The following is a 27,404-nucleotide window of genomic DNA, read 5'->3' as shown; positions in this document are numbered from 1 at the left end:
CTTCAAAGATGTTTTAGTTTAAAATGATCAACCACAGTCTCAACAAAGACTATATAACTAAATATGTATATACAGTCAACATAAATTTATGCTTCTTAAAATTAATTTACTTGGAACCATATTAATTTTTTTAACTAAAAATCTCATACAAACCAAAAATGTTAAATTAACACCAAATATTTTTTTTCAGCCAAAATATTCTCTCTTTAATCTACAACATGGTTCCTGGTACTAAAATATATAAATTAATTTTAAGTACCTTTCTCCCTATCTCTCTCTCTCCCTATTTCTCTCTCTCTCTCTCTGTCTCTCTCTCTCTCTCCCTCCCTCCCTTTACCTCACCACTGCCTTTCTGGCGCTCATCTTCCCTCAGCCTCTACTAAACCTCAGGATCAACTTGTTCCACAAACTTCCCTCCCTTCTGGTTCACTGCATTTTTTCTGCTTTTCTCCCATCCCATTCCTTGTACTTTGTCTCCATCTACTGGCTGGTCATGCCACACTCTCAATTGCAGGGTTTTCCGCTCCTCTCGCTTGCCTCGAAATCACACATGTGTTGGAAAACCCTTTCCTTTCTCTGGATATAGGACACTATTTCCAGAGATAGAAGCATGAACTACTTCCTGTCCAGGACAGGATCTCACCTTTCCTCTCCCTGATGATCTAATTGTGGGACGCCACCTTCTGGGACTTGGAAATAACTCGAAAATAATAACTTGAACCTGCGCAACAAAGAAGGACGCTTTGTTTTGGTGCCTGGTTCTCCTCATTCTCATTTTGCGTGACCAATGCCAAAACCCTTTTCCTCCTACTCCCTCCCTTTCTCTCTCTTTTCCTTATCTGCTGTACATTCCTACCCAGACTCATGATCCTGCCTCCACTCCCTATGGAGAGAGGATTTTCATTGTCTCCCATCTCCTCGGTTCTATTTCTACCTCCTACCCACTTGCTTGGTTCTTTCTCTATCTCCTCTTCACTCTGTACTTAATCTGTCACTATGGGAACCACCCACTCAAAGTCTCAGGGTCTCACACTTCTTGCTTGTCTTCTTACATCCTTAAAACAACTAGGACTTTTGGATACAATCAGGCCAAAATGCCTGAAGTTCCTGTGCACCACTGTCTGGCCTCAGTAAAAGTTAGATAATAACTCTGTTTGGCCATACAGTAGAACCTTAAACTTCAATATTTTGAGAGATTTAGAAAATTTCTGCCGTTGTAAAGGCAAATGGTCCAAATTACCATGCAGCCAAGCTTCCTTTGATCTCCGTGCTAATCCCTCCCTCTGGGTCCCATGTTCTTCCCATCTGGTTCTTCTGGCTAAGACAGTTTCATGGGATCCCAACCCACCAGGGGCCTCTGCCCCCCCTCCTCCCTACCCTTTCACCTCAACTTTTGATCCTACCATAGCCGATGAACTGCCTCCGATTAGGACCCATCCCCAACCTCCTCTTACTCCCCAGCCTGAGGCACAGCCAAGTCCTCCCCATGCTCTCTCCTTGCTATACTCTCCCTTGCCTCCCATTCCAGGGCCCAACCCATCTCTCCTCCTTTCTCCAGCTCAAATTCCCTCTGCACACCATGACCTACCCCCTCCCCGGCACCACTCTTAAGTTCATCACCGGCTCTCCTTCCACTAACTCTCCTCTACTTGAGGATATCCAAAACCTTAAACACCTCCTTGCCAAATATTCCCTAGTCTCCCCTATTCTGGCTTCTAGCTCAAATAACCCATCTATCCCTCCTGTATCTAACTTCTACTTAAATTCCAGACCCTGCCTCCGATACTCCTGCCCATGTCCCCTCATGGACAGGACACCCCTCCCATCTCTCCCACTCTGGCCTCTTCCCGGGACTCCCCTTCTCCCAACCTCTTTTCCTTAATTGATTATGCTGGAGGTTGTAAACATCAATTTGATAATGTTTAACTATGCTTTTTTCCACCTAAAGCAACATTTTGGTAGACCACTCTCTAAACCACATAAGGTAAAAGATTTACCTAGAAACTTATAAAACACAATATGTACACGGGTAATATTAACTCATTACATTATCTTATGTATATAATTTAGATTCCATGTTCTTTTAATAAGATGATGCTACACACTACTTTCTTCTGAGTCAAACAACTACCATATTCATGACTTTAGCTGTGTCCACTAACAAAAAATCATCACAATTGGACTTGTTGGCTTAAGTATCTAATTAAAGGAGGAGGGGTAAACAGGGTCAATGGACCCTCACCTGAGTATCCAACTGTTCTTCCCAGCCAACTGTATGTAATTTGATCCTAATCACATTGTCGTCCGGACTTGGGGAAGACTAAAGTATATTATCTGGAAAAGGCTAGGAAGAGAAGGCTGGATCCATGCCGGGTTAAGGCTTCCCAATGTAAATACTCTCAGGTCACTCATATACCTCAACAACCCCTCAGTCCTCTCTGTAAGTAAGCTCAGTAAATTCACTGGTTCCCCAGAAAAACTTTAATGTAATCAAACATTGGTTTGATACTACAACCTAAAAAGGGAAAAACACTGCTTAGTATCCCCAGGAAAAGAAGTCTCACAACAGATAAAAAATTTGTTTGCTAATGATATTGTGTCTCATGGTTATTAAAAAAAGAAAATGGAAGAGTGGAGGATGTTGGAAGGATACGAGAATGGAGATATTTTTAAAGAAGGATTTATATATGGAAATTATGATGGCTGGATAGTTCCAGAATTGAGAGAAATGAGAGAGCTAGGCAGGTGATGAAGGTCTGTGTAGGGTTGTTACAATATAAGAAGGAAGAGACAAGGATAAAGTGTAGACAATCTTGAAATTTCTAAGGTCGCAGCTTAGTCAACTAGTTTAAGGATGTCTAGACAAGGTTTATTTAAGGATGTTTCCCAAGCTCTATCTACACAGCACATGGTAATTAACGTACCAGACTAGTGTAACTAACCTTGTTGGGTGTTTAATAGCTAGACTCTAAGGCCTATATTAATCTGGTCAGAGGGACATAAAGGGACAAATTTTTGTTCCTTGCCCTCCAAGGTCAAACAAGTTACAGGGGCTATGGCGCATCTCTTCAAATATCCTGTAACTTTGGAGAGTCACCTGTCCTCTTGTTCAGGGAGGCCATGGAGACCCCAAAAGATGGACTTGAACCAGAGTCCAGTCTGCAAAGAGGGTCAACACAGAGGAAACATTTCCTCCATACTTCCAAGCAAAGCCGAGGTCAAGCAAGACCTCTTGACTTATCTTCACATAGATGGAACTGGTAAAAGAAAAGTCTGAGGATCCAGGGGCTCCCCCCAAGCCCATGTGACCCCTGAGGACCAAAACCTCATATGACCTTAAGAGTAAAAATAAATTGGTTTATTTGGGCCAACAGTATGGTCTTAAACACCCAAAAGGAAAGTATAACCAAAATTAAAGTCATCAGTATATTTTAAGGGTTCAAGGGATTACACAACCTAGACATTAGATGTAAGCTCTTGTTATTTAGACAATTATCTCTCATTGATGATTTTCTTCCTAATAAGATAATGTCACTCAGATGTAAGACTTCAAATCTTGGTCTACAATACTGTAGTGCCCACTTACAGCTAAGAGAGGCAACCCACTATTGTTCTAGCCTAAAAAATTAAATGATGGCTAAATTTGTTTTCTCTCCCTATCTAGAAGCCTTTGAGAGGTAACTGACTCTGATTCTAGCCCTTCCAACAGCTATCAAAATGCCTGAAAACAAATCCTGAGTCCATCACTCTCAAGTTCAGCCCTGGCAGAAGAAAAGAAAACAAAAAACTAATTTTAATCAGTTGTTACTTTCCTTCCCTCCACATGTATACAAGCACCTGTCAACCACCGAGGACCTGTTGAGATGCATGAAGAGGGAACCCCTGCTGTCTGACTGACCCTTAATCCAGACATCCCCCCATCAACCCGGTCCAGCGGGAAGTAGCAAGATGACAAGGGTATCCCCTATCCTATAACACAAAAGGCTGGAATGTTAAGGTTCAGATAGCCCCACCCCCTCACCAACAGGATCCCAAGGACTTCTCATGCTCCTGAAAAAAGAGAACCAAGCTGATAAGCACCTCGGTCTTTGAAGTCAAGAGAAGGAGACTTTTCTCCACTGTTTGGCCAACACAGCAGGCTTCCCCTTTGATCTCTAAAGAGGATGGGTTTTAACAGTCCCGCTCTCCCACTTCCCCCCACCCAACTTAAAACATCTTCCCACCTTCTGCAGGAAGCAGAAGCCTCCTCCTTAAAAGACCCCAGCTCATGACCCGGGGCAGACATTTTCCCTGCCCAGAAGGGAATCTGCCCAGTGTGTTCCTTTGCTAATAAACTCTGCCTTCTCCTAATTAACCCTATTCCTTATATGGCTACTTTTTTATCTATCAGTAACCAGGGTGGTACTGCTATTTTGTTTGTTGTTTATTGCTTCATTTTGCAGATGACACTGTTATTCAGGGACATAAAAGATCTAACCCAGGAGAAAATCTGCAGGCAAACTGACAACATAATCAATCAATTAATCAACCAATCTAGGGTTTTTCCGTGATGACTTGGAAATACTGTTACTCTTATTTTGGGGTGGGTTTTAACTAACAGCTACATACTGACGGTTTCGGTTCAGAACCCCAGAGAGAGGCATGGTTTTTGGAGCACAAGGCAGAGTACTGACTTTGTGCCTAGTTGCACAGGAGTCCTTCAGTTTCTCTCCATTCCTTCTCTCCTGGAAACAGGCATGGGTTCAGCACCAAGGAGTTTCCCTTGGGCTCTAATTTCCCTGGCTTGAGAAAGTGATGGGAGACTTCTACACATGGAGCACTGTTTACTCTTTCATCACAGCTGAGAAGAACAGCCATTCTCTGAGAAATTTTCAGCTGCATTAAGCCATTTTGGACTCATCTTCAGCTTCATTAACTACATAAAGAGGGGATTTGACCATGATGAGCTCTCTTTTTATCAAACTTGCTGTTAAACTGAGTCCCTAATTTCAATGATGTCAGGTGTCCCATGCGTTCCCAGGGGTCTGGTTATAGACACATTCATTGATTCTAGGCCTGCTACCTCAGGTCAAGAGGACACAGCTACCTTATAGCTTTCTACATAGTCTTGAAGCTTTATGCCTGTTGTATCCTGAGAAAACAATGCAGGTTGGAGGAAAGAGACAAATACAAACATTTTCTCTAAACCATAGGTCAGTGCCATACAACGTGCCCCCCTCCTCCCCAACTTCCTCCTATCCCAATAGATTTAAATTCATTTGCTTCTCTCCAGGGAGAAGGCATTCAACCTGGAGCTTCCTAAGGTGCTTCTGTTCCTGGTACAAAAAGCTGAAAATGTCATCGCATTTGCAAATGAACAGAAACCTCCCACCCAAAGAGCATCCATGCCATAGCGGCTGCCAGAAGCAGTCCACGGGAGTCATCCTCAGGCTGCACGCCTTTGTTGTTAGAATAATCCACACATATCCTTTTCATATAATGATGGTGGATAAATCTAACTTTTTTTTTTTGCAAAGGCAGCAACTTTTTTTTGCCTCTGACCCTAAGACTGCTCTCACTTTCTTTGGAAAAGGGCAGAATGGTTCCTTTTCAAATTCCTTACCAGGCCAGCCATCTCCAGCTTCCAGACATATCTTACATTGGCTTCGTTCCACATGGAAAATTTCAACTCTGCAGGTGACAGTGGGGAAAGAGCTGTGAAGCCTTGGAACCAGCTTTCCATGCACTGCCATTCACCAAGGAGAGAGGACCAGAGAGCAGAACACGTCACAATCCTCCTCATCTGCAGTGATTTGGAGCTGCCTACCTACAGACATTATCTTCCATTCTTGGGATAAGGATTTCAATGCATGAATTTTAGGGAGACATAAACATTTGGCTCAAAACATCTAGTGAATGACAAATTACAGGAAATATGACCACAGATGCTCTGCCATTGGACCTCTGCTATGATTATGTCAAGAATATTTTTCAAGAGCTTGACTCTAAGACTGCACCAACTAAAATGTAGGTACAGATGTGAACAACATTGATTCAGTCTCCCCCAGCAACCAGCGACTCTGATTAATGGCTTATTTGTTCTAGACAAGGGGAAGAGAAGTTAAAAGTGGTTTCTGCCCCAAAGAATATTATATGAGAGCTAGACACATAAAACCAGGTAATTACAAACACACAAAAAATGACGTAGGTGGTGACCACAGAAAAGAGTTTTCTAGACAGCTGGGCAGTCAGTCACTCATATGAACTCAGAGCAAAGGTGACATGCACAACTGCCACCTAGCTGAAGTCAGGGGAAGTGGGTAAGAAACTCCGACCCAGGCTGGAGAGACGGCAGAATGACTAGGAGCACTGCCTGCTCTTGCAGAGAACCTGGATTTGATTCCTAGCACTCACAGGGCAGCTAACAGTCAGTAACTCCAGCTCCAGGGGATCCGACACCTTCTTCTGACCTTTAAGGGCACTGCATGACCCAGGTGCACTTATACACATGCAGACAATACACTCATACACATAAAATAAAAATTTTTCAAAAAGGAACCTCCAACCCTACCTGAGGAAGTATTGGAAACCAATGGCCCTGGGAAGGGGAGAACAGTCTCTTTTAAGGGTGTAACTCTTGATAGGTTAGCCAGGCTCCAGTGGATGGACTCACATCGAAGGACATTTGGGGACACAAATTTGACTCTAAATGCTTTACACACACACACACACACACACACACACACACACACAATAAAGTACATGAAATTGAGTGGGGGATTGTATGGCAGAGCAGATAGAAGAGGGGTTCTAAATATAATCAAGATCAAAATATATTGTCTGAAATCCACAAAAATTCAATTAGAAAAAGGGAAATGGTGCAGGTCTATTGTAAGAGGTGTGTATAGAGTGGCATGAAAATTCACACCTGGGAACGTTATGTGACCTGGCCTATGGATCTAGGAGCAGATACTTGCTGGCAGATGTGGTCTTTTGGTTGAATCCAATGTGACAGTTTTATGAGGAACTTGAAAGTCCTACTGTGACAAGGGTTTGGAAGCAAAAGGGTAGTTACTTCTTACTCTTTCCACATCTGGATCAAATACTTAGCTGAACAGGGATGTGCAATTAACACTAAATTGTGGGAAGCTGGTGACATTGGTTAATGAGCTACTAATGCTGATGGCACCACAACTCTTTACAAAATAATTGTAGTTCACATTTCTCCTTTCTAATTTTTAAACCAAAATCCAAAAGAAAATCAACAAGATAGTTATGCAGGGTTTAACTCAATTACACTTTAAATTTTAAATTTGATAAGATCTAAATTTGATTAAGTGCTATTATAGGAAATGCACAAAAACTCAATTAAAAATATTACAAACAATAAATTGAACTCACGTGTCCTGCATCAATTAAAGACACTTTTCCCACAGTCAAGGCCTTTGTAAAGATCTTCAGATGTATTTATTCACTTTGTAGAGTTTTGAAAACAGGCTTTGAAAAAAGCAAATGTCATGAATGCTGTTGTAGGTGTTTTCAACTTTTTAAGCTGTCTCTTGAGAGACTGGATATAACTGAGGTAGAAAAGAAACAGAGGACTGGACCAGCACTTTCCCCAAGTGAAAATAAACTCATGTAAGGTTAATGCTGTGGAATAGACCAAGGCAGTGAGTGGATGGAGCTGTGATACCAAATGGGTTCACCAAAGTAAATGCACCCAAGGCAAAGCCTGCTCCCAAAGTTGTGTGAAGCCAATCATTCTTCCACGTTTCTGCCAGAGGACAGCCTGTCCCACTGCACTGAGCCTGTTTTTTAGGCAAGACTGGTCGAAAGAATTAGATTTTATGCTTAAAAAAATATTACATGTGTTCTAATGTTTTATTTTAATTTAAATCTTTGTTATCATTCCTCTGTCTCTGAATTTCATGAAATCATAAACTAGACCAATCTTCAGCAATGTCTTCCCTTATTGTCTGTCACTCAGCTCCCGTGACTGTCTCTACCACTACACCAGGCTTATACCATCATCATTTTATTTTTATTTATTTATTTATTTTTGAGACAGGGTCTCCCTGTAGCTCCAGCTGTCCTGGAACTCACTATGTAGACCAGGCTGGCCTTGAACTCACAGAGATCCGCCTGCCTCTGCCTCCCGAGTGCTGGAATTAAAGGCGTGCGCCACGATGCCTGGCTTTTTATTATTTTTATTTTATTTTATATGTATGAGTGTATGGCCTGCATGTACATAAGTGCACCTGTCATGCAATGCCCATGGAGGTCAAAGAGGGTGTTGGATCCCCTGGAACTGGAGATACGGATGGATGTTATCTGCCATGTGGGTGCTGGAAACTGAACCCAGGTCCTCTGCAAGAGCGGCCAATGCTCTTAACCACTGAGCCATCTCTCCAGACCCACAATCACTATTTTAAATGGCAGCCTGGTTCCCTTCACATAGTATAGTTGCTAGATGAGAGGTTGTATTGATCCTGCAAGGGCTGGCATGTGCAATTGCTCTAGGCTTAGTAAAGAAGTAGCCAGTGTCAGCAGCTGTGGTCACTGCCTCCTCTTCATCAGAAGAACAAATACAAAACTAGGAATGGAATAGGTTTCAGATTCTATGAGCTGTCAACACTGGATCTGAGTTGACATATGAACTGCTTCTTGTTGGTATGTGAGCATATTTATTAATCTCCTCCTCCCAGAAATCTTTCCTAGCTACCCCCAAATAGCTGGTGACCCCACTAACCATTAGGATGGCTAGAGACCTGTTTAAAGATTTCTACTGCTATTACATGGCAAGCTGCAATGATCCTAGGATATAGTGGTTGGTCAATAAATACTATGGGTGGTCAGAAGGATGGGTATATGGCGGAACCGATGTGGACTGTGGAGTTGTAGACAAACAAGAAAGATGGCAGAAAAAATAATTTTTCATAAATAAGTCTAATGACTGATAATTCTTTCATGTTCTATCAACTTGCTACAGGTTTATAAAAACAATATTCAGAATTCTGATCATAAATATATCAGTATATTTATTTCAAAAATACCTAGAATGTAAGGGTTAGCTTGGATCCGAGCCATTACTTGCCAAAAATGTTTAATGGGTAAGAAAAGAAAATAAGGTCTCTTTCAATTCAAGGCTTCAGTGAGGTTGGAAGGGGAAAAGAGCACAGGACTGAGCTATTTCAGGGATGCACTCACAGCAAGGAATCATATCAAAAGATTCTCAAACAATTCCTATTTTAATTGTAAAGAAGAAAGTAGGGATGAGAAGCGGGGCAGAGTTCAGTATACTAGCAGGGCTGTAGGCCAAGCATCTAAGTATTCAGACCCTGAACTATGATGTGCTACATGAACATATTTCTTCAAATAGCACGTGCAAGTAGCCTCCATCATTTGTTCCAAGGGCCTGGGAGAAATGGCTTGTTTCTATTAGTAATGGCCACAGCAGGCCAATCAATCACTACTCAGGCAGTGCCTGGGATTTTGTAAAAAGCTCATGCTGTTTTCCTGATTGAAATGGGGTCAAGTTTATTTTTGAACTTTACTGCATTTTCCAATGAATTCCTGTCCAATCCCTGCAGACATTATGTACTACTGCTGAAGAGGTGAATCTATAAAATCAATGTAAAAAGTTGCCTTCTGACCGTAAACTGAAACATATGTGTTTTATGACCCTAAACTGAAACAGATATTGAATCAAACCCAGATGTCTCATCTGGTAAGGTCTCCACTAAAGTTGTGGGTCCACAGGAGATGAGCTGGGGTGCGGATGAGCTCTGGGTCCTGACTTTTCATCGAAGCTGACCACTCAGTCAAGGGTTAGCTTTTTAAAACACAGGGCATTGCAGTGCAAAACATCTGACAGCATAAACTACAGCATACTACTTAACTAGCATTCTCTCAGGCTTTGAGTACCGACAAATATACAGGAAAAGCTCAAGGTTAAGAGTACAGCTGGATATATTGCCTAGTGGCACTGTCACCAATCCATGCTAGAAATCAGAAAGAACTAACAAGTTAAAAGCCAGCAGGAAGATCGAGGGGCAGGCACTGCCAGGCCCACAGATGAGAGGTAAAAACAACCTCTTAAGGAACCAGGGTAAGGGATTAGGAAAAAGACAAAACATATGTAAGTTTCATGTCAAATCAGAAAAGAGGGATGAAAGACTCATAGAGAAAATGACCCAAAAGGGCATCAGTGAGAATCTATTTCCGACCACTGGTCAAAGTAATGAACAAGTGATACTGAAAGCACAGGAATGTTGGATGACGAAAGCAGCAAAGAGCTAAGAGCACAGGAATTATCACCCAAATGCCCAGAGCCTCTAGTTTGGGGTGTAGAACAGTAGACTATTGCAAACTTTTCAGTTTAGCAAAGTGAAAAGTGTTAACAAACTGCCCAGCTGCTCCTTCTGCACCCCCAAAATTGAAGTACCGGGAGGCTGTCATCAGGTTTTGGCTCTGTGTGGAACTCTGCTGGGATGGGCCAGGGTAGTGCCGACAGGTGCTATTAAATGTAAAGGCCTTAGTCACAACATACTGAGCTTCTCTCAGCAAGGCAGGGAAGGCCATCAAGGAATAGGTACAAAAGCACAAAGTGTTTGCCAGGGGCAACCCTGGAACCTCCTCCAAAGCTCTTAAGGTGTCTGAGGATGCCGAACTGAATCACAGAGATATTTTGGAGGCACAGAAGGAACATGCTGCTTGCTAATGGCCTTAAAGAGAGACCAGGGCATGATAATACAGAGCCCAAAATTACCATATAACAGGTCAGTAACCCACAGACACGTTGTTCTGAATAGGAACTTCAAGCTGTTAACCTGGGCGTTAATACCATGGCCTTGGAAAGGACAAGCAGAAGCCTGGAATTAGTTTTCCAGATTATTTTGTTGGAGAATTTTCTTTTCTTTTTCATTTATGTTTTTATGTTAGCATACAAAGTAACAGGTTTCATGACAGCATTTTCATGTGTACATATTATTATAATTAGTTCTTATTTATAACCCAGCCTGTCTTTCTCTCAAGATAGTGCCTCCTTTGTTTTAGGTGCTACATATATTCCATTACTTCTTTTTCCCATGCTCCCTCTAGATCTCTTCCTCTCCTGTCATAATCATATTTCTATGCTCACATCTCTCTCTCTTTCTCTCTCTCTCTCTCTCTCACTCAAACATAACAGCATCATTTTTTGCCATGATTCAAGTAGGCCATTGCAGACTTGAACATGACCCCCATATTTCAATCTAAAGAGTACCAGCATCACAATACAAGATGAGTATGAGAGACAGAAAGTGTAATTGCACTCTGTTTTGGAAAATACAATATGCATACACACACACACACACACACACACACACACACACACCTCCCCACATTCTACACATAAGGAAGGACACACGTTTGTCTTCTGAGTCTGGCTTATTTCACTTAACGTAACCATCTCCATTTTCATCCATTTTGCTTCATCTGAACGTCATGCTTTCATGGTCCTTTATAGCTGAATGGAACTCTGTTTAGTGTCCCACGTTTTCTTTATCCATCCATCTGTGGGTACATATTGAGTCTGCTCACATCTTACCTATTGAAAATGGTACAGCAATAAACATGCACAGACAAGTATCCTTACAGTAGCCTTAAAGGCCAGGCATTGGACATGATGGGTTCCTTTCTAGTCCTCCTTTTTTCTCCCAGGAAAATTATTCTTTCCTGTGAGCTTATGATTGAGACTCTTTCTTTTCTGTATATAGCATTTCTTTTTTCTGCAGTGATGGCCTAGTATTCATGAATTGCCTTCATTTGTGCTTGTCTTAAAATGTTCTAAAGATCAAATACTAAATAAAAATGAATCATCTAATCAATACATACATGAATTGAATAGACAACTCTGAAAAGAAGAAACACAAATGGCCAATAAATGTTTGAAAAAGTGTTAACATCCTTGGCCATCTGCATTGAACACACATCCAGTCTGCACTGAGAGTCCATGTCACACCCGTCAGCATGGTTATCCATAAAACCAATGGCAATGAAGGCTGGAAACGCTGTGAGAAAAAGAAACACTTACACACCATTGGTGGGAATATCAACTGGTATAGCTTGTATGGAAATCAACATAGAACTTCCTAAAAAAAGAGAGGAACAAACAATATTCCAACCTATTAGAAAAACAAACAAAATTACAGGAATTAGCAAACCTCTCTCAATAATAAACTTAAACGTACATAGCATCAACTCACCATTAAAAGATACAGACTAGCCGGAAGAGCTGAAAAGGCAAGATCTAATAATTGTTGTCTTCAAGAAATGATTCCCACCAGCAAGGACATCCACCGACTGAAAACCGAAGGAAATAAACCAACCAGCAATACAACAGGACCTTAAAACTATCGGATTCTTAGTGGACTTCAAACCACAACCAGCCCCAAGGGATAAAGAAGGCCACTATTCATTAAGAAAAGGAAGAATGACTCATGAAGTTGTAAGTATGTGCGTTAGACACGATGCGTCATGTTTAACATATACTAGCTGACAGGAAATGCTGACTCCCTTCGCTGCCCAGCTTCATAATACAATTAATTTCTTTCAAGTTTAGCTCACTCTTTCTTCCCAGAGAATAAAACTAAAAGGAAGTTTGACTGGTAAGTGTTTATATCAAGTTTTTCGTATGGAAGAAAAATTTGTACACGTAGATTCATTGTTCTCCTTGAAGGAAATATTTGAACAAGAGTGTAGATATCTGGGAATTTCTTGTTAGAAAACAGTTCAAAGTATGAAGAAAATGCTACTCATTAAAAAGACATTGAAACATACCCGGACACCTGTTCTGTGTGAGTCACTGCTCTCAGCATGGGGGACATAGACACATATAACTCTGCCCTCTTGAACTCATACACAGGTGGAGAGAACACACTGTTTGCAAATGTTAATCACAGTATTATTTCTACTGAAAAGAAATGAGAGACAGAACATCAGTGTTCAACAAGAAGGAAATTGTTAAACATGTGCTTCTAATTGCTGGAATAGTATACAGTGATCAAAATGATGGTTATGAAAATAATTTACAGAATGAATAAGAATCTGTTCTTACACTAGCAGTGTACATCAGTGACAGAGTATTTGCCTAACATGATAAGGCTCTAGATTGAATCGCCAATACCTTGAAAAAGAAAGAAAAATTCTAACAAAATAAGTCCCTAAGTGACTCCATCTCTACGCATCTCAGCTTATAAGATCTGGCTCGTGGCACAGAAAAACCCATAATTCTTTTGTTTTACACCTTATCTTTTATATATGCCTCCTAATACCTAGAATAAGTCAGTCTCTGCCTCTGACTCTAACATACATAAAACATTTCTGACTAACCTATCCCATCAGAGAAGTGGTTGGTTGAAATTCCCTGCCAGCACTAAAGATTTGTGATACTCCATTTCTTCCAAAAGGTAGAAGTCCTGAGAGTTATACGACTCTGTCTTCTCCATCCATGCACAGTAGATTTTTATCATTAGCAACATTTCTATTCTGTGAAACTTAACTGCTGTACAAAGACTATAATTATAATCCAGATGACAGAGGGGCAGTATTACAGTCAAGGAATAGACACATAATATAAAATACAAACTGTAAATATTAATGGACTATATGATTTGAAAACTGTTCACAAACCTAGTTGTATCCACTTACAATGACTTCAGTCTTATGAATAAATACCCAGCATCCAACTACATTTAGTTCTTGTCAGATTCCCCCACATAACCTGACCCACAGAACCAGGAGAATGGCCCTCCAGGACCAGAGACGAATGATTGTAACAAGGGACATTTTTACTGCTCTCTTTGTCCACTGTCATCTGCAGTGTGACCTTTAAGTCATCTCATGTAAAGGTATAATATATTCTCATATACCTCATGTAAAGATATAATATATTCTTCTCCTTTATCTGAGATGGCCTTTAAACTAGTTTTAGCAAGTGGAATGTGGCACAAGGGGACAGTGCACCTCTTCTAAGCCTAGGCCACAAGAAGTGCCAATGCTTCCAATCTTTCTCTTATAACTACAGCATTGTCACATGGTCAAGGCCAAGGCAAACTGGAGTCATGCAGCTTAGTCGTCACCATTGCTCAAGTCATCTCCCAGGTCTTACCGGCCGTTGAGTCTTACACAAGAGAATTCCACATGATACCAGAAGACTTCTTGTTACCCATTCTGTGATTTTCCTCTCTTCGCTCCTATCTAAATCCTCTATGGATGAATCACATGCCACCTGCTGCAAAGCTGGGAAATGTGCATCCTCCTAGAAAGGCCAGATCTTGCTTTTCTTACTGCCCTGGGGAAACGCATTATTGTGGATCGCAAATTTGAAGGAAAATCTGCAGCAATATATGTGGCAAAGAATACTCATGCTTTCCAAGCATCTCTGGCAAGAAAAAGAGGCAGGTGGGAAAAAATAGCAATAGCAAAACTCTAAGCAAGTGATTCCAACAATTTTTTTTTTTTTTGTCTTTTTTAGACAGGGTCTCCCTGTAGCTCCAGCTGTCCTGGAACTCATTATGTAGACCAGGCTGGCCTCGAACTCACAAAGTTCTACCTGCCTCTGCCTTCTCAGTGCTATGCCTTCTCAGTGCTAGGACTAAAGGCATGTGCCACCATGCCCAGCGATTCCAACAATTTTTATACTTCTAATTCAGGTTTGATTTTGTCTCTGGACCAGTGTGCTGTTCTAGTTTTCCATGTCTTCTCCCCCTGAAAAATATTGCCTAGAATTTACTGGTATAAGCATCATTTAGTTGGGGAATGTATCTCAGTAGTAGAATACTTGCCTAGCTTGTGTAAGGTTCTGAGATCAAGCTTTACCTCTGTAAAAAAGAAACCATCATTTATTAAACCATCTCTCACAGTTCAGGGCATGGGGAAGGTTCGGCTAGATAACTCTCACTTGGGTCATTCCTCAAGTTGTAGCCAGACAGCAGTTAGCATTGTCTTGAAGGCTTCTTCACTCATGTGTCTGGTGGTCAACACAGCCAGAATACTTAACAACTGGTGTCTTCACCTGACCCAGGATTCTTTACTATGTGGTAACTTGGCACCAAGAGCAAATGTTCTAAGATCTAGACAGAAGTTGCTGTTTTTTCATTGCTTCAGGAATCACAGTCCCCAACTACCCCCCCCCGACACACACACACTGTAACTGCCCTGGATGAGGCATTCACAACCACAAAATGATGCCCAGGTACAAGAAAAGAGGGCCAGGACTCTACAACTCACACTGACAGATGAGGAGAGGTCACACTTTGAGAAAGCATACAGCATAGAAGATATTATTATAGCCTCCTTTGGAAAATAAAATGTGACAGACTCCAATGTAAATCATGGGAAGTCATAAAAGTTGAGAGTCATTTCACTCTTATGAACAGGCATTTGGAATCACGCTAGCTAATGACTTAGACATTAAAAATTCTGTGTCCATAACCAAGCAGGTCTTGGCTATAATTAGATACTTCAAACTTCATCTGAGTCTCCTAAAAGCATCTTGGTAGTTAATGAGAACCTTTTGTTGGCTCGATGCCATCCTTCCACATACAACTAAATGACATTTAATTTAGAATATGAACTTCACCTTAAAATATTAATCAGAACACAGTAATTTTACAGTTGTCAACCTGGGGCATGAAAACACAGACAACTTGATCAGTTGATATGAAGACTCAGGTGTAGGGAAAAATTCTTTAAATCTCTTAGGCACTTTTAGAAGTCACAAAGTACAACAGTTTTTCTGTTATTTTCCTGTTCCGGTGTTCAACAAATGGTCTATTCCATGTCCCTTGTCTCTGAAGCAGGATCTGCAGGGTAGAAAGAAAACCTGGCATGCAAGTCTTCTTGGGTTTGTTTTCAAAACCATAACATCTGTTAAGGAAATGGATCAAGAAGAAGGAAGTTTATGGTTCTCAAAATTTGCTAAACACAAACGAGGCAAAGGGGAAGGATGTCCTCTTACACACAGTAGAGGTTTCCCAAGAGTAAAGGAGGAGAGAAGAGAAAAAGTAGGAATAACTGCAGAGTAAGGGACCTGAATTCCTGGCAAGGCCATGGGTTGATATCAAATTCAGAGAGGTATGGAAGAGCTTGGAGATCAGGAATCCATCCCCATGGCTAAATGCCCTAGGAAGCTGAGAACACAGTGCATTCCTAGGGACCATATGGCTCTGGTGGATGTAGGTAGGAGGAGGTAGACATGGAACAAAAGTTTTCCTGCCCCAAGCCTAAAGCTGAACCTTATAAAGTCCTGTATTCTATAGTCATGTTGTTCAGGGCAGAGCACATTTTGTATAGTTGCAAGCCGCTGAATGTGTGGTAATTTGATACAATGGCAATAAGAAATGAATATGACCTCTCCCCTTATCAACAGAGCTTCAGTGAAAACTTAGAGACAAGTGAGAGATCAGAATATAAAGGGTCAAACTGCAACTGTGTAGTCACAGAAATTGAATAAGATTGAAACTGAAATGTACCAGAATTAATGAAAAACCAATAGAACATGTGCTAATAAGAGATAAAATATAAATAACTGACAATGTTGATGTATGCAAGGGAGAACAGGTCACAGTCCCCCAATGGATACTGTAGACGTTCATAAACCATAATAAGAAAAGACAATAAACAACTTCAGCTGGACAACATTACACAAGCAGGATGTGTTTCTTAAGGGTCATCAACTAGGTTGGTCTAGGTGATCCGTATATTAGATTTCATTCATGCATCACCTGAATCTTTTATTACACACACACACACACACACACACACACACACACACCAAATTGAAAAGGGAATCAAGCAAAAAGAAAGAAGAGAAGAAAGAGATGAAGACAAATGCAAAAAGTTGTTCGAAGTAATATATGAAACTATGAATTCCTAGAAGAAAATGCAGAAGATGAGCTTCTTGATATCAGCCTTGGCTGTGATAGTTTGGAGGTGACACACGCACACACAAAAGTACAGGCAACAATGCCAAAAACACACAAGTGACAAGTGGGGACCACACAAAACTGAAAAGCTTCTGCATAGCAAAGAAATTTCCAAGCAACCTTCAGCACAGGAGAATATATATATATATATCATATATATATATATATATGATAAGAGGTTAATAACCAAAACATAAAGAATTCATAATGCATGTAACTAAATAGCAAAAGAAAAACAAATCAAATCTAACTGAAAAATGGGTAAATTAAATTTCTCCAAAAGGCATACAAAAATGGCTAAAGGTCTATGAAAATGTGTTCAGTATCACAAATTCATTAGAAAATACATATCAAAATCATAATGTGATATCACCTCTAAAGATTACTCTTAGCAAAACAAAATAAAACAAACAGCAACAACAACAAACCCAGAAGATAACAAGTCCTAGTGAGGATGAAGAACAAAGGGAACCCTTATATACCCTCTTTTAAAACTTTTTTTTAATTTTATGTGTATGAGTGTTTTACCTGAATTTTTATAAGTACACCCATGCCTGCAGAGTCCAGAAGATAGCATCAGATCCTCAGATGTTGGCCACTATGTGGGTGCTGGGAACCAAACCCGGGTCCTCTACAAGAACAGCCAGTATTCTTAACCACTGAACCATCTCCCCCTACTCTTATACACTCTTAATGAGAATGTAAAGTGGTTCTGGAAAAAATAAGGGGTTTTCACAAAAAATTGAAATCAGATCTACTGTCTCATGTACATAAAAGAATTGAAGTCAGGATCTATTCACAATGGCTAAGACATGGAAACAATCTAAACATATATTCATGGATGAAGAAAATGTTATCTACACACATAAAATGGAATACTATTCACCTTTACAAAAGAATAAAACCACACCGCTGGTGAAAACAATAGAGATGGATAGAGAGCACTTGGCTAACCGAAGTGAGCCAGTCACAGAAAGACAAATATGACACGCTCTCACTGATGCACGGGATCTAAAACAGTACAACTCACAGAAGCAGAGAGGAAAATGGTGGTGGCCAGAGAGATGGACAACAGAGAGGTGACAGTTAAAGGTGGAGAATTTCAGTTATACACGACAAGTGATTTCTAGAGATCGAGTAGGCAGCACAGTGCTTAACTAACAACACCAAATTGTATATTTAAAATTTGCTGCAAAGGCAGGTTTTATGCCAAGTGCTCTTACCACATACAAATTAATCCTGATAGTGAAGTGGAGAAGAAGCAGCTTTGAGAGGCATCAGATATATCTAAGGCCTTGATGGTTTCTCAGCTTGTATATGTCCTTCAAACTCATCAAGAGGTATACATGGAACACATGCATGTCTGTATGTTGATCAGACTTCAAAAAAGAGAATTAAATGTATAGACTTAGATACTTAACACATATTTAGCATATATTAATATGCTAAGTCCTAGAACTAGCCTAAGTATATTGTATTGGAACATTGGGGTATAGAGAGAGCGGTCAGAGAAAGACAGCTCAGGAAATGGCTTCAGACCCAGCAGAAACATGTCCTAAGGCAAACTGAGTTTTCAAATGCCTAGTCAAAACTATTTTTCATAGGAGTCCATCTTTCCATGTTTTCCTTCTGTCCCAATCCTGCCTCTGATTCTTTCTCTGAGACTATTATTCAAATTAGCCTCTATATAAAAGTTCTTAGTCCTTTGAGAGTCCCAGAGGAAGGTTATGATGTAGATTTTTCTCAGTTAACAATTAGTACAATGAATCAAGAGGAACACATTCCAAAATAAAGAGAACACTGATTCTTAAAAAGGATTGATGCCATGCCCGTCATTAAGCTAAAAAGTTTACATGTTAAATGTGTCATCTCATTCAACCTCATCTTTATGTGACAACTCTAAATGTTTCGACGAAAAAAAAAACCTGAGTCTCAAAGAGGTTAAGCATCATGCACAAGGTCATGGACTATCGACTGGCAAAGGGTAGAACATGACTTTTCAGAAAGGCAGTGCTGAAGGGTATTGCCTGACACTTAACTATGGGATTGTGAGCCCTGCATGAAGGAGGGCTTGGAAATCAATTGCACTCACCAGGAATTTTAGCTTGCTGCCTGCCTGGGTGTCCTTGGGTCAATAAAGAACAAATTAAAGACTCTTACTCTTATGCCCTAACTTAGAGTCTAAATCATCCAGGAATGCAATTAAGATCCAGTGTTTGTGATCCCCAAGAGGAAATAAAGAAGTTGCAAATTAAGCTAGCCAAACTGAAGAAAAAAACACGAAGTCTGGGGAAGCGCAGTTCTATTAAAAGAATCAAAAAAATTAGAGGTATTAAGATGAAAGTAAAGCAAAGAGATTTAACTTCCAGAGGGGAGGGGAAGTGTAAAACAAACGCTAAAGAAGGGGAGAGCCAAAGGTAAATATTCAGCACATATTTTCTTGATGCAAAGCAGGGTGAATATCTAATCAAGGAAGAAATCCAGGCTCAAGGACAGAAACAAAAATACAGGAGCCTGCTGTTTTGTTGATTAGCCCAAAGCACATTTTCTACATCTTCAAATAAAAACAAAAGAATCTCAGATTCTCTGAGCTCTGCCTTCAGACCCAGAGCCCTGGTGATAAATATCAAATACCAAGTGGAATTCCTCTTGCCCGAGAGCATGCACTATCTTTTATTCATTCCATTCCATGACATGGTTTGAACATTATTACTGAGTTCTAAGCTCTGCTGGTAATGCTGGTGACTCACAGGAGAGAAAAACATGCAGTCTCTACTGGCAGGAGTTCAGAGGCCAGGGAAAACAGACCTAAAGATGGAGCATTTCAAGAGCTGTGGAACAGTAAGTGACTCAAAAGAGGCCCAGGCACAGGACAGCCTGTGGGGACACTGATCTGCAAGCTGGATCTTAAAGGTTATGCAGGAGTTCACCAAAGAAGGATAAAGGGGAAAATAAATAGTTTAGGCAGTAATTCCCCCACTGAGACTGTATACTAAGAATGCGGTATTTGTTTTAATTGAATTTTTGAGAAATTCATACAATAGATTTTGATCATTCAGACCCACTGCACTCTCTGCACCTCACCATACCACCCTGCCTGATTTCATGTACTCTGACATCTATGGAGTCTAATTTGTGTCTGCAAATGCCCTTTGGTACGGGTCAATCTACTGGAGCATGGTTAACACACCCAGCATTACACCCTTTAAAAAATTGACTCTTCCTCTCCCAGTAGCTATGAGCTGTCAAGAGTTCCCCAGTTAGGATTGGGGCTTCCTCCCCAGTTCCCCACTTCTATGCTGGGATTTTCTCTGCTTTGAGCTTGCATGGGTCTTGTGCATGCTGTCATCTGGAAAACACAGTTTCCTTGTGGTCATCCACTACCTCTGACTCTTACAATCTTTCCACACACACACCACCCCCCCGCTCTTTCACAATGATCCCTGAGTCTTGGGTGTCCTATTCAACGATAAATAGTTTGCAGACTCTTACTCTCTGCACCTTGACCACTTGTAGGTCTCTGTGTCACTCACCATCTGCTGCATGAGGTAGTGTCTCTGGTGAGAGTTCAGAGATGCATTAATCTTATGGGTATAACAAATAAGTCATTGGGAGTCGGTTTAATACTGTGTCCATTTAGCAGAATAACAGGAGTAGGTTCTCCCCTATGGCCTGTGACCTGTCTAGCCACATATTCCTAAACCTGACATTAGTGCCAATATTTAAATAACCATATATGAATATTTAAAGCAAACATATTCTGACATTAAAACATAGAAACAATCATGTTCAACCACTGAATATAAACAGGTACAAAAAAATTTATGCTGAATCAATTATATATTTGATTATTTGATTAAACAGCCACTTCGCACCATTTAATCTTGTTGAATTTTAACCTAACACAAGCTAGTCCAACAGAAACGGGAGAAAAATCTTCGACACTTGTAGAGAGGAATGAATCCATGAAATAACGGCAGGTTTAACATAAAGAACAAACATTCCATGAGCAATATAAATCCAAATATAAACTAATTTTCTATATTGTTAAAGATTGACAAGAGAGCAGTGAAGGTGGTTGTAGCAGAGCAGTGACATTGACAGCAGTGGAAGTTCATTCAAATTACTTAAAACATGTGCATACACATTTAAATGCACGAGTCAAGATGATCTAAAATTACAGCAAGAATGCTTTTAAAATAGTTTAGCAGATCTGGGCACAGTGGCACATACCTATAATCCTAGCCCTGGAGACGCTGAGACAGGAGAATTACCACTAATTCGAGGTCAGCCTAGGCTACACACTGAGACCCAGCATCCCAAACAAACAAACAAACAGTACACACATGGTTTACAGGTTATTTAAAATATCCTATTTTATCTAAGTCTGAAACAAACATGTTCGTCATGTCTTCAGAAGAAAAAGGATTTTATCAGGATACTCAAATACAAAAATCATCAAATACAAGGTGAGTGACTCGTATTCACAGAAGCACCGGGTTCTGGGAAGAGAAGCCTCAGAAGGTATTTTACACAAGGTGCCCTGTATCTGTGTGATGTGCTTAATTACACTCAACAAGGCATTTGACAATCTTGTGGTAGAGATACTTAGGGGATACTTAATTTTCTGCATTTTGAGTTTCTCTTTCTTTGAAAAAAGGTTTATTTACTTCTTTTGGACTGATTTCTGTCTGTCTGATAAATGGCAAGTGTTTAGGTGAAGGCAGCAATGTGATTTGCTGTTTTATTTATTAGAGATGAGCTATCCTTTCCCATCCTAAACTGTTAATGGGCTGCTGGTGTAACACAGACACAACTATACTTGGGCTATCTAAGGTAAAGATACAACAAGGTATCCTCTCTTAGGATGAGGTAGGATGTTTTACAATAACAAACACATTTCCAGTCCCAAATTTTAAAATCACAAGGGCATATTCTTTCTTGCTCCAGGGGAAATATAATTTGGCAGGGCTTTTTCCTTTCACTGCTGCATAGGACTCAGATTAATACAGCAGCCACTACCTCACATCAGCAGCCACTGTTCCAGAAAGAAAAACAACACTCTAGAGTCTTTCACTGGTTTAAAAGTGGCCCATTAGTCATAGCTCACGTGCTTGAATTAGTCACAACGGAAGCCCTACCAATTACTAGGGCTGAGAAGCGCCATACTGTTGTGTGTCTAGAAGACAGAGAACTGGAAATAATTAAATACCATTCATGACGACCGACCGGGGGTCCTTCTCTCTGCATTGTTTATCTCCAATGGAGGCGTGGAGTACTGAGATGAGACCTGGCAGTGCCTTCGGATGGCATCCCTGAAGCACAGTCTGTGAGTGCACAGGCCATCGGCAATCGAGGGGAGGGCTGACGTAGAGCAACACAATTTCAGGAGACTGGTGGGTCTGAGGGTAAGGGAGATTAGAAGAATTAAATATGCAGTTTGGTAGAGCAGACCCAGTGGGGAGCCGCAGTGGGTGGCAGAGGTGGACATACTTGCAATCTAAAAATATCCAAGAGATATAAAGATCAGAAGGAAGAATCAGTCAGCATGAAAATCAGAAAACATCACTAGACAGTCCAGAGAAAGCTGTGAGGACTTAGGCTGTGCAATTGCGAAACTAGACAAATTGACAGCACTGTAAGTAAGTGAAAGAAAATTAGTAATACTAAAGCTTGCATGAATAGTTTTTATTTGAGAATATGGAGGTAAAAAGAAAACTGAGTAGGAATTGGCAGAGGAGCTGACATCCAGGGAGACATGCAGGGATGGAGAGGGAGGGATTCTGGAATAAATATTTAATTTTTATTTTCTGAAAGTTATTAACATGAAAAGAGACCCACCATTTACCTTTCTTAGCATGTTTTCCAAAGAGGAAATATACAGCATTTTTTCCCTTTAATAGGAAAGTTGTATGCTTCCAGAATTAACAGATTCTATGTCTCATCATTTTACAGAAGTAAAACAGGAATCAGTTCACTTCAGGAAAAGGTATCAGCAGGCTCGAAGGACATTAGGGCTGGATCTCTCCCTCATACACAACAGCCTGTAAAGTCAAGGCCTGGAACCACAGGACTCCACTGGTTAGAGGACTGGAACTTGAGTCACATCTCTGGTCTCAGAGGAGACGTAACATCCTGAACCATCAAGAAGGTTATTAATTGATAGCTATCTACACCTGGCTCGAAGAGGCCTAAACCTTAAGAGATTTCTGTGTAGCAGGAGGCTTTCTGATAAGAAACAAGGACATACCACTGCACACTCCTTAAGAGTCAATCCAAATGGGCCAGTCAACCACCTGGACACACAATTCTCCTTAGGAAAGTAGGTTGGTACAGAGAGTTTAGCAGCAGCATAAAACTTGACTAACATGCAGATCCCACAGTGGTCTCTCTGGCCATAGTCCATTCCCATCCTGCAGGAGAGTATTCTGCTCCACAATGGCTCCCTTGGTCATTGTCCACACGTATCACTTAAGGCTGACCTGCTTTGCTGTATCTTCTCTTCTGTACTCTGTGTGCCTCGTCTGAATTCTCTTAATGGAGATCACAAGGATGTTGGAGCCCCAGGGAGGCCACAGCCTCCAGGAACTTGTTACCAAGTTCCTGGTAACAGCTGTGCCATCAGTGATGGCGAACAGAAGGAGGGGGGTTGGAATGGCTATGGCAGAGCCAAGCCATATCGAGCCAAGACCAATATGGAAGACTGAATTATCATTGTTTCTCTACCATGTTACAGGGAGGTGTCCAAGAGACAGAGCTCAGGGCAGGCAGCAGCCACAGCAAAGGGAAGAGTGACAAATGCATATTAGTTTCAGTCCAAGACCCCAAACCATGGCGCCCCCAAGCCAGCAAGAATGAATGAATTTAAAAAGATCAATCCAGAAGAACACAGAAGTTCCAGGAAAGAAGCCAGGAGACCCAGGAGATAGGAAATGATGTTTTGGTACTGAAGTTTACAGCAGAAGTTAAGAGAGAGAAGCAGGCTTTCTGAGCCATAAGAGATGCAGAAGCCCTTTTATAAATAAGAAGCATTTTACCACCACCCCTAAATGAAGAGCATAAATAAAATAAATGCCGCCCACCCACAGCTGAAAGGTTGCCAACTTCTGTTTTGTAAGAATCCTGGATTTCTTCAGCAAAGGGCTGCCTTCTAATCTTAAAATGCACCATGTCATTTACACAATTCCAACCACTCCTGTGTTTGAGATTCAGTTTTCTTTTCAAATGAGCACTCCAAATCCAATTTTTAAAAGGTAGTCATCTGATGAGTGGACCAAAAAGCATAAATTTCTCCGCGTCATGTTTTCCATGTCAAGAAATAGGTTTCTTTTCAGCAAAACACAAAGTTGCTTTATTAGTTGAGTATATAAAGACACTACAGGATTTATATTCTTTCCCCGACACATGCTTGGGTAACTCCCATTAGTAACAGCAGGAATTGTAACAACCCACACAGAGGGAAAATAGAAGCTGCACAGGGCGAGGCCACAGCACAGAGATACCCAGCAGAGTCGTCTTCTTGTCAGAGGATCTGCTTGCCGGGGCTTTCATTTCTCCGTTTGGCTAATGGGTGCCAACTTCTATGATCTTCTGTTCATAGGATATAGTGTAAGGACTAGTAAAAGACAGAACTCAATAGCCACCATGCAGACAACAAATACACACAGACACATGTACACACACACACATGCACACACATATACACACATCTCTAATATTATATAAATTCTCATTATTCCACAGACCAGCCATATTGACTTGAACTGGGAGACTGTCAGTAATGTACAACCTGGGGAGTGGGGTGTCGGCCTTGAGTTAGAATCTGTATTTTTCATTTGAAGACATTGTATTTATTATTATTTATTATTACTAATTATTATTATTATTATTATTATTATTATCTTGGTCTTTTTGAGACAAGTCTCCCGGTAGCCCAAGCTGGCCTGGAACTCACTATGTAGAGCAGGCTGACCTCGAACTCACAGAGATCCACCTGCCTCTGCCTCCCAAGTGCTGGGATTAAAGGGGTGCGCCATCATGCCTAGCTTATTTATTATTTTTATTTTATGCGTATGAGTGTACTGCTTGCTTGTAGGCAGGAACACTGGTGTTGTGCAATGCTGGCAGAGATTAAAAGAGGGCATCAGATGCCTCAAAACTGGAGTTATGGATGGTTGTTAATCACTGTGTGGGTGCTGGGACTTGGTTCTGTACAAGAACAGACAGTGCTTTTTTTTTTTTTTTTGGTCTTTTTGAGACAGGGTCTCCCTGTAGCTCCAGCTGTCCTGCAACTCTCTATGTAGACCAGGCTGGCCTTGAACTCACAGAGATCTGCCTGCCTCTGCTTCCGAAGTGCTGGGATTAAAGGTGTGTGCCACCACGCTCTGCAAAAACAGACAGTGCTCTTAACCACTGAGCCATCTCTCTAGTCCCTAGAATCTGCGTTTTTATAAAATCTCGATCTTTTACATTAAAATACAAGAAAAGAAGTGCAATGCCAATTAACTTTACTTAAAACCAAATGTAGGACTGGGGGGATGGCTCAGTGGGTAAAAGTGCTTGCTCTGCAAACATATGTACCTGAGTTCAAATCCCCAGCACCCATGAATAAAGAAGGGGATAGATTTATGTGCCTGAAGCTCCAGCACTGGGGGGCAGAGAACTTGCTGGCCAGTCAGTTAGCCAAATCAGCAAGGTTCTGGTTCAATGAGAGACACTGACTCTAGGCAATAGGCAGAGAGTGACAGAGGAAGATCCCTGACATCCTGCTCAGACCTCTGCATACATGGACACACACATCTGTACACACAGGTTTATTTAACACACACAGACACACACACACACATACACAATATAATCGTTATGTCAGCTCTATGTGTTAGATAGCATTATTCCCATTTTACTGATTAAGTTATTGAGGCTGAATTCTGACTTCACTTGCCACAAGTCAAGCAGCAAAACCAGGATTTGTATTTGCAAACATTTCATTCTGATAAATGTTGTTTCTAGTAATATAACCTACTGATACATGGGACCATAAAACAAGGCTGAGGGAGGGCCTAGGGGACACGTCTTTACTTTATCTCCTTCCAATGTTCAAAATAATAGAAGAGGACCACTGTTAGCTTGGATGAAAACATGCACACAGAAAAGACAGTGTGGTCTCAACAGGAGCAGAACAGGTAGGAGAACTGTAATGACAGAAGACAAGTAAGTCTTCTGAAGATAGCACTCCCATTGTATGCACGCCATATACAGTAAAAGGACACCCCCATCTCCACAGGAGCAGAACAGGTAGGAGAACTGTAATGACAGAAGACAAGTAAGTCTTCTGAAGAATAGCACTCCCATTGTATGCATGCCATATACAGTAAAAGGACACCCCCATCTCCTCTCTCTCTCTCTCTCTCTCTTCTCTCTCCTTTCTCTCCTCTCTCTCTCCTCTGTCTCTGTCTGTCTCTCCTCTCTCTCTCCTTTCTCTCCTCTCTCTCTCCTCTGTCTGTCTGTCTGTCTCTCTCATACACACACAGACACACACACACACACACACACACACACACACACACACACCGCTCTCCTTAAAATCAAATCCTGCCCGGCATGAATATGTATAATTAGATGTTCCCTGGGAGTGAGAAGCAGTGATTAATTCGGTGTTAAACATCACAATCTATTACTTGAACTCCATGGCAACCATGGTTGCCAATAGAGAGAAAACAAAATTTCAGAGCCTATTTTAAAATAATTACATTGAAATTTTTGAAAATGTGTAAAAGCTGGTGCTTTCTATATTTAGTTAAAACAATAGGCATTGCCTCTAGGAATAGAGAACACTGAGGGATAAAAACGGAAGGAAAGCCAATCTTACCTGAGTCTACTGAAATGGCAACGTGGACTACATGATTCTGACCCAGTCCCGAAGCACAGCCTGCAGCTGCTTGCTCAGGGAATGACTTTTGCTCAGGCCAGAAAGAGATGTATCAATCATTTCCCAAGAGATTGGATCTTTGCAGTCAGTCTGAACTAGATTTGAATCCTCGGTCTGTCACTTAATGTATTTACTTGGGCAATTTTCTTACCTCCCTGAGCCTCAATTCCCTCACCTGTTACAATGGAGGAAAATAGGTATCTCCTAAGGTTTTTAAAAGTATCAAATGTAAAGTGCCCACTACAGTGTTGTTGGTTGTATTCTCCCAGAAGCACATTCTGAGTTTGACAGTCAGGATACTTTTAAAGCTAACAGCTGTAGAAAGGAAAGGAAGGAAGACTGGGCAGAAGAAGTGGTTCCAAAGTAAAGTCCCCTCAACAGCCTCAGATGATCTCTTGGGAATCTCTGGAGCTAATACAGCCTGATGGAGCTGACTGCGAGAGGAACAAACTGGCCAGAGCACCTATGTCACCACAGTCAGTCAGTCAGTAGATGTGGGCTGTTCATGGAGGACATAACCTTTGGTGAGG

The 27,404-nt window shown here is 41.0% G+C and overlaps 1 protein-coding gene across 6 annotated transcripts in view; it reads right to left on the bottom strand.

Moving 5' to 3' along the window:
• The window catches only part of Cpne4 (copine 4), a 592,536-nt gene that overhangs the window by 303,593 nt on the left and 261,539 nt on the right, over window positions 1-27,404 (bottom strand). Inside the window, exon 1 of one of the 6 annotated variants that reach the window (XM_029559678.1) lies at window positions 12,225-12,327. The exons of the other annotated variants lie outside the window; for them this stretch is intronic. Coding sequence (XP_029415538.1) covers window positions 12,225-12,227 — 3 coding nt within the window. The 5' untranslated portion in view covers window positions 12,228-12,327. Of the gene's footprint in view, window positions 1-12,224; window positions 12,328-27,404 lie in introns of those variants that run through there. 6 annotated transcript variants of the gene reach the window in all.

The sequence above is a fragment of the Nannospalax galili genome, unplaced genomic scaffold (genome assembly GCF_000622305.1).
Source record: "Nannospalax galili isolate Female #2095 unplaced genomic scaffold, S.galili_v1.0 scaffold369, whole genome shotgun sequence".
Taxonomy (NCBI): Eukaryota; Metazoa; Chordata; class Mammalia; order Rodentia; family Spalacidae; genus Nannospalax; species Nannospalax galili.
The sequence above is the reverse complement of the archived record's forward strand: the minus strand, read 5'-3'. Positions and strand labels throughout refer to the sequence as shown.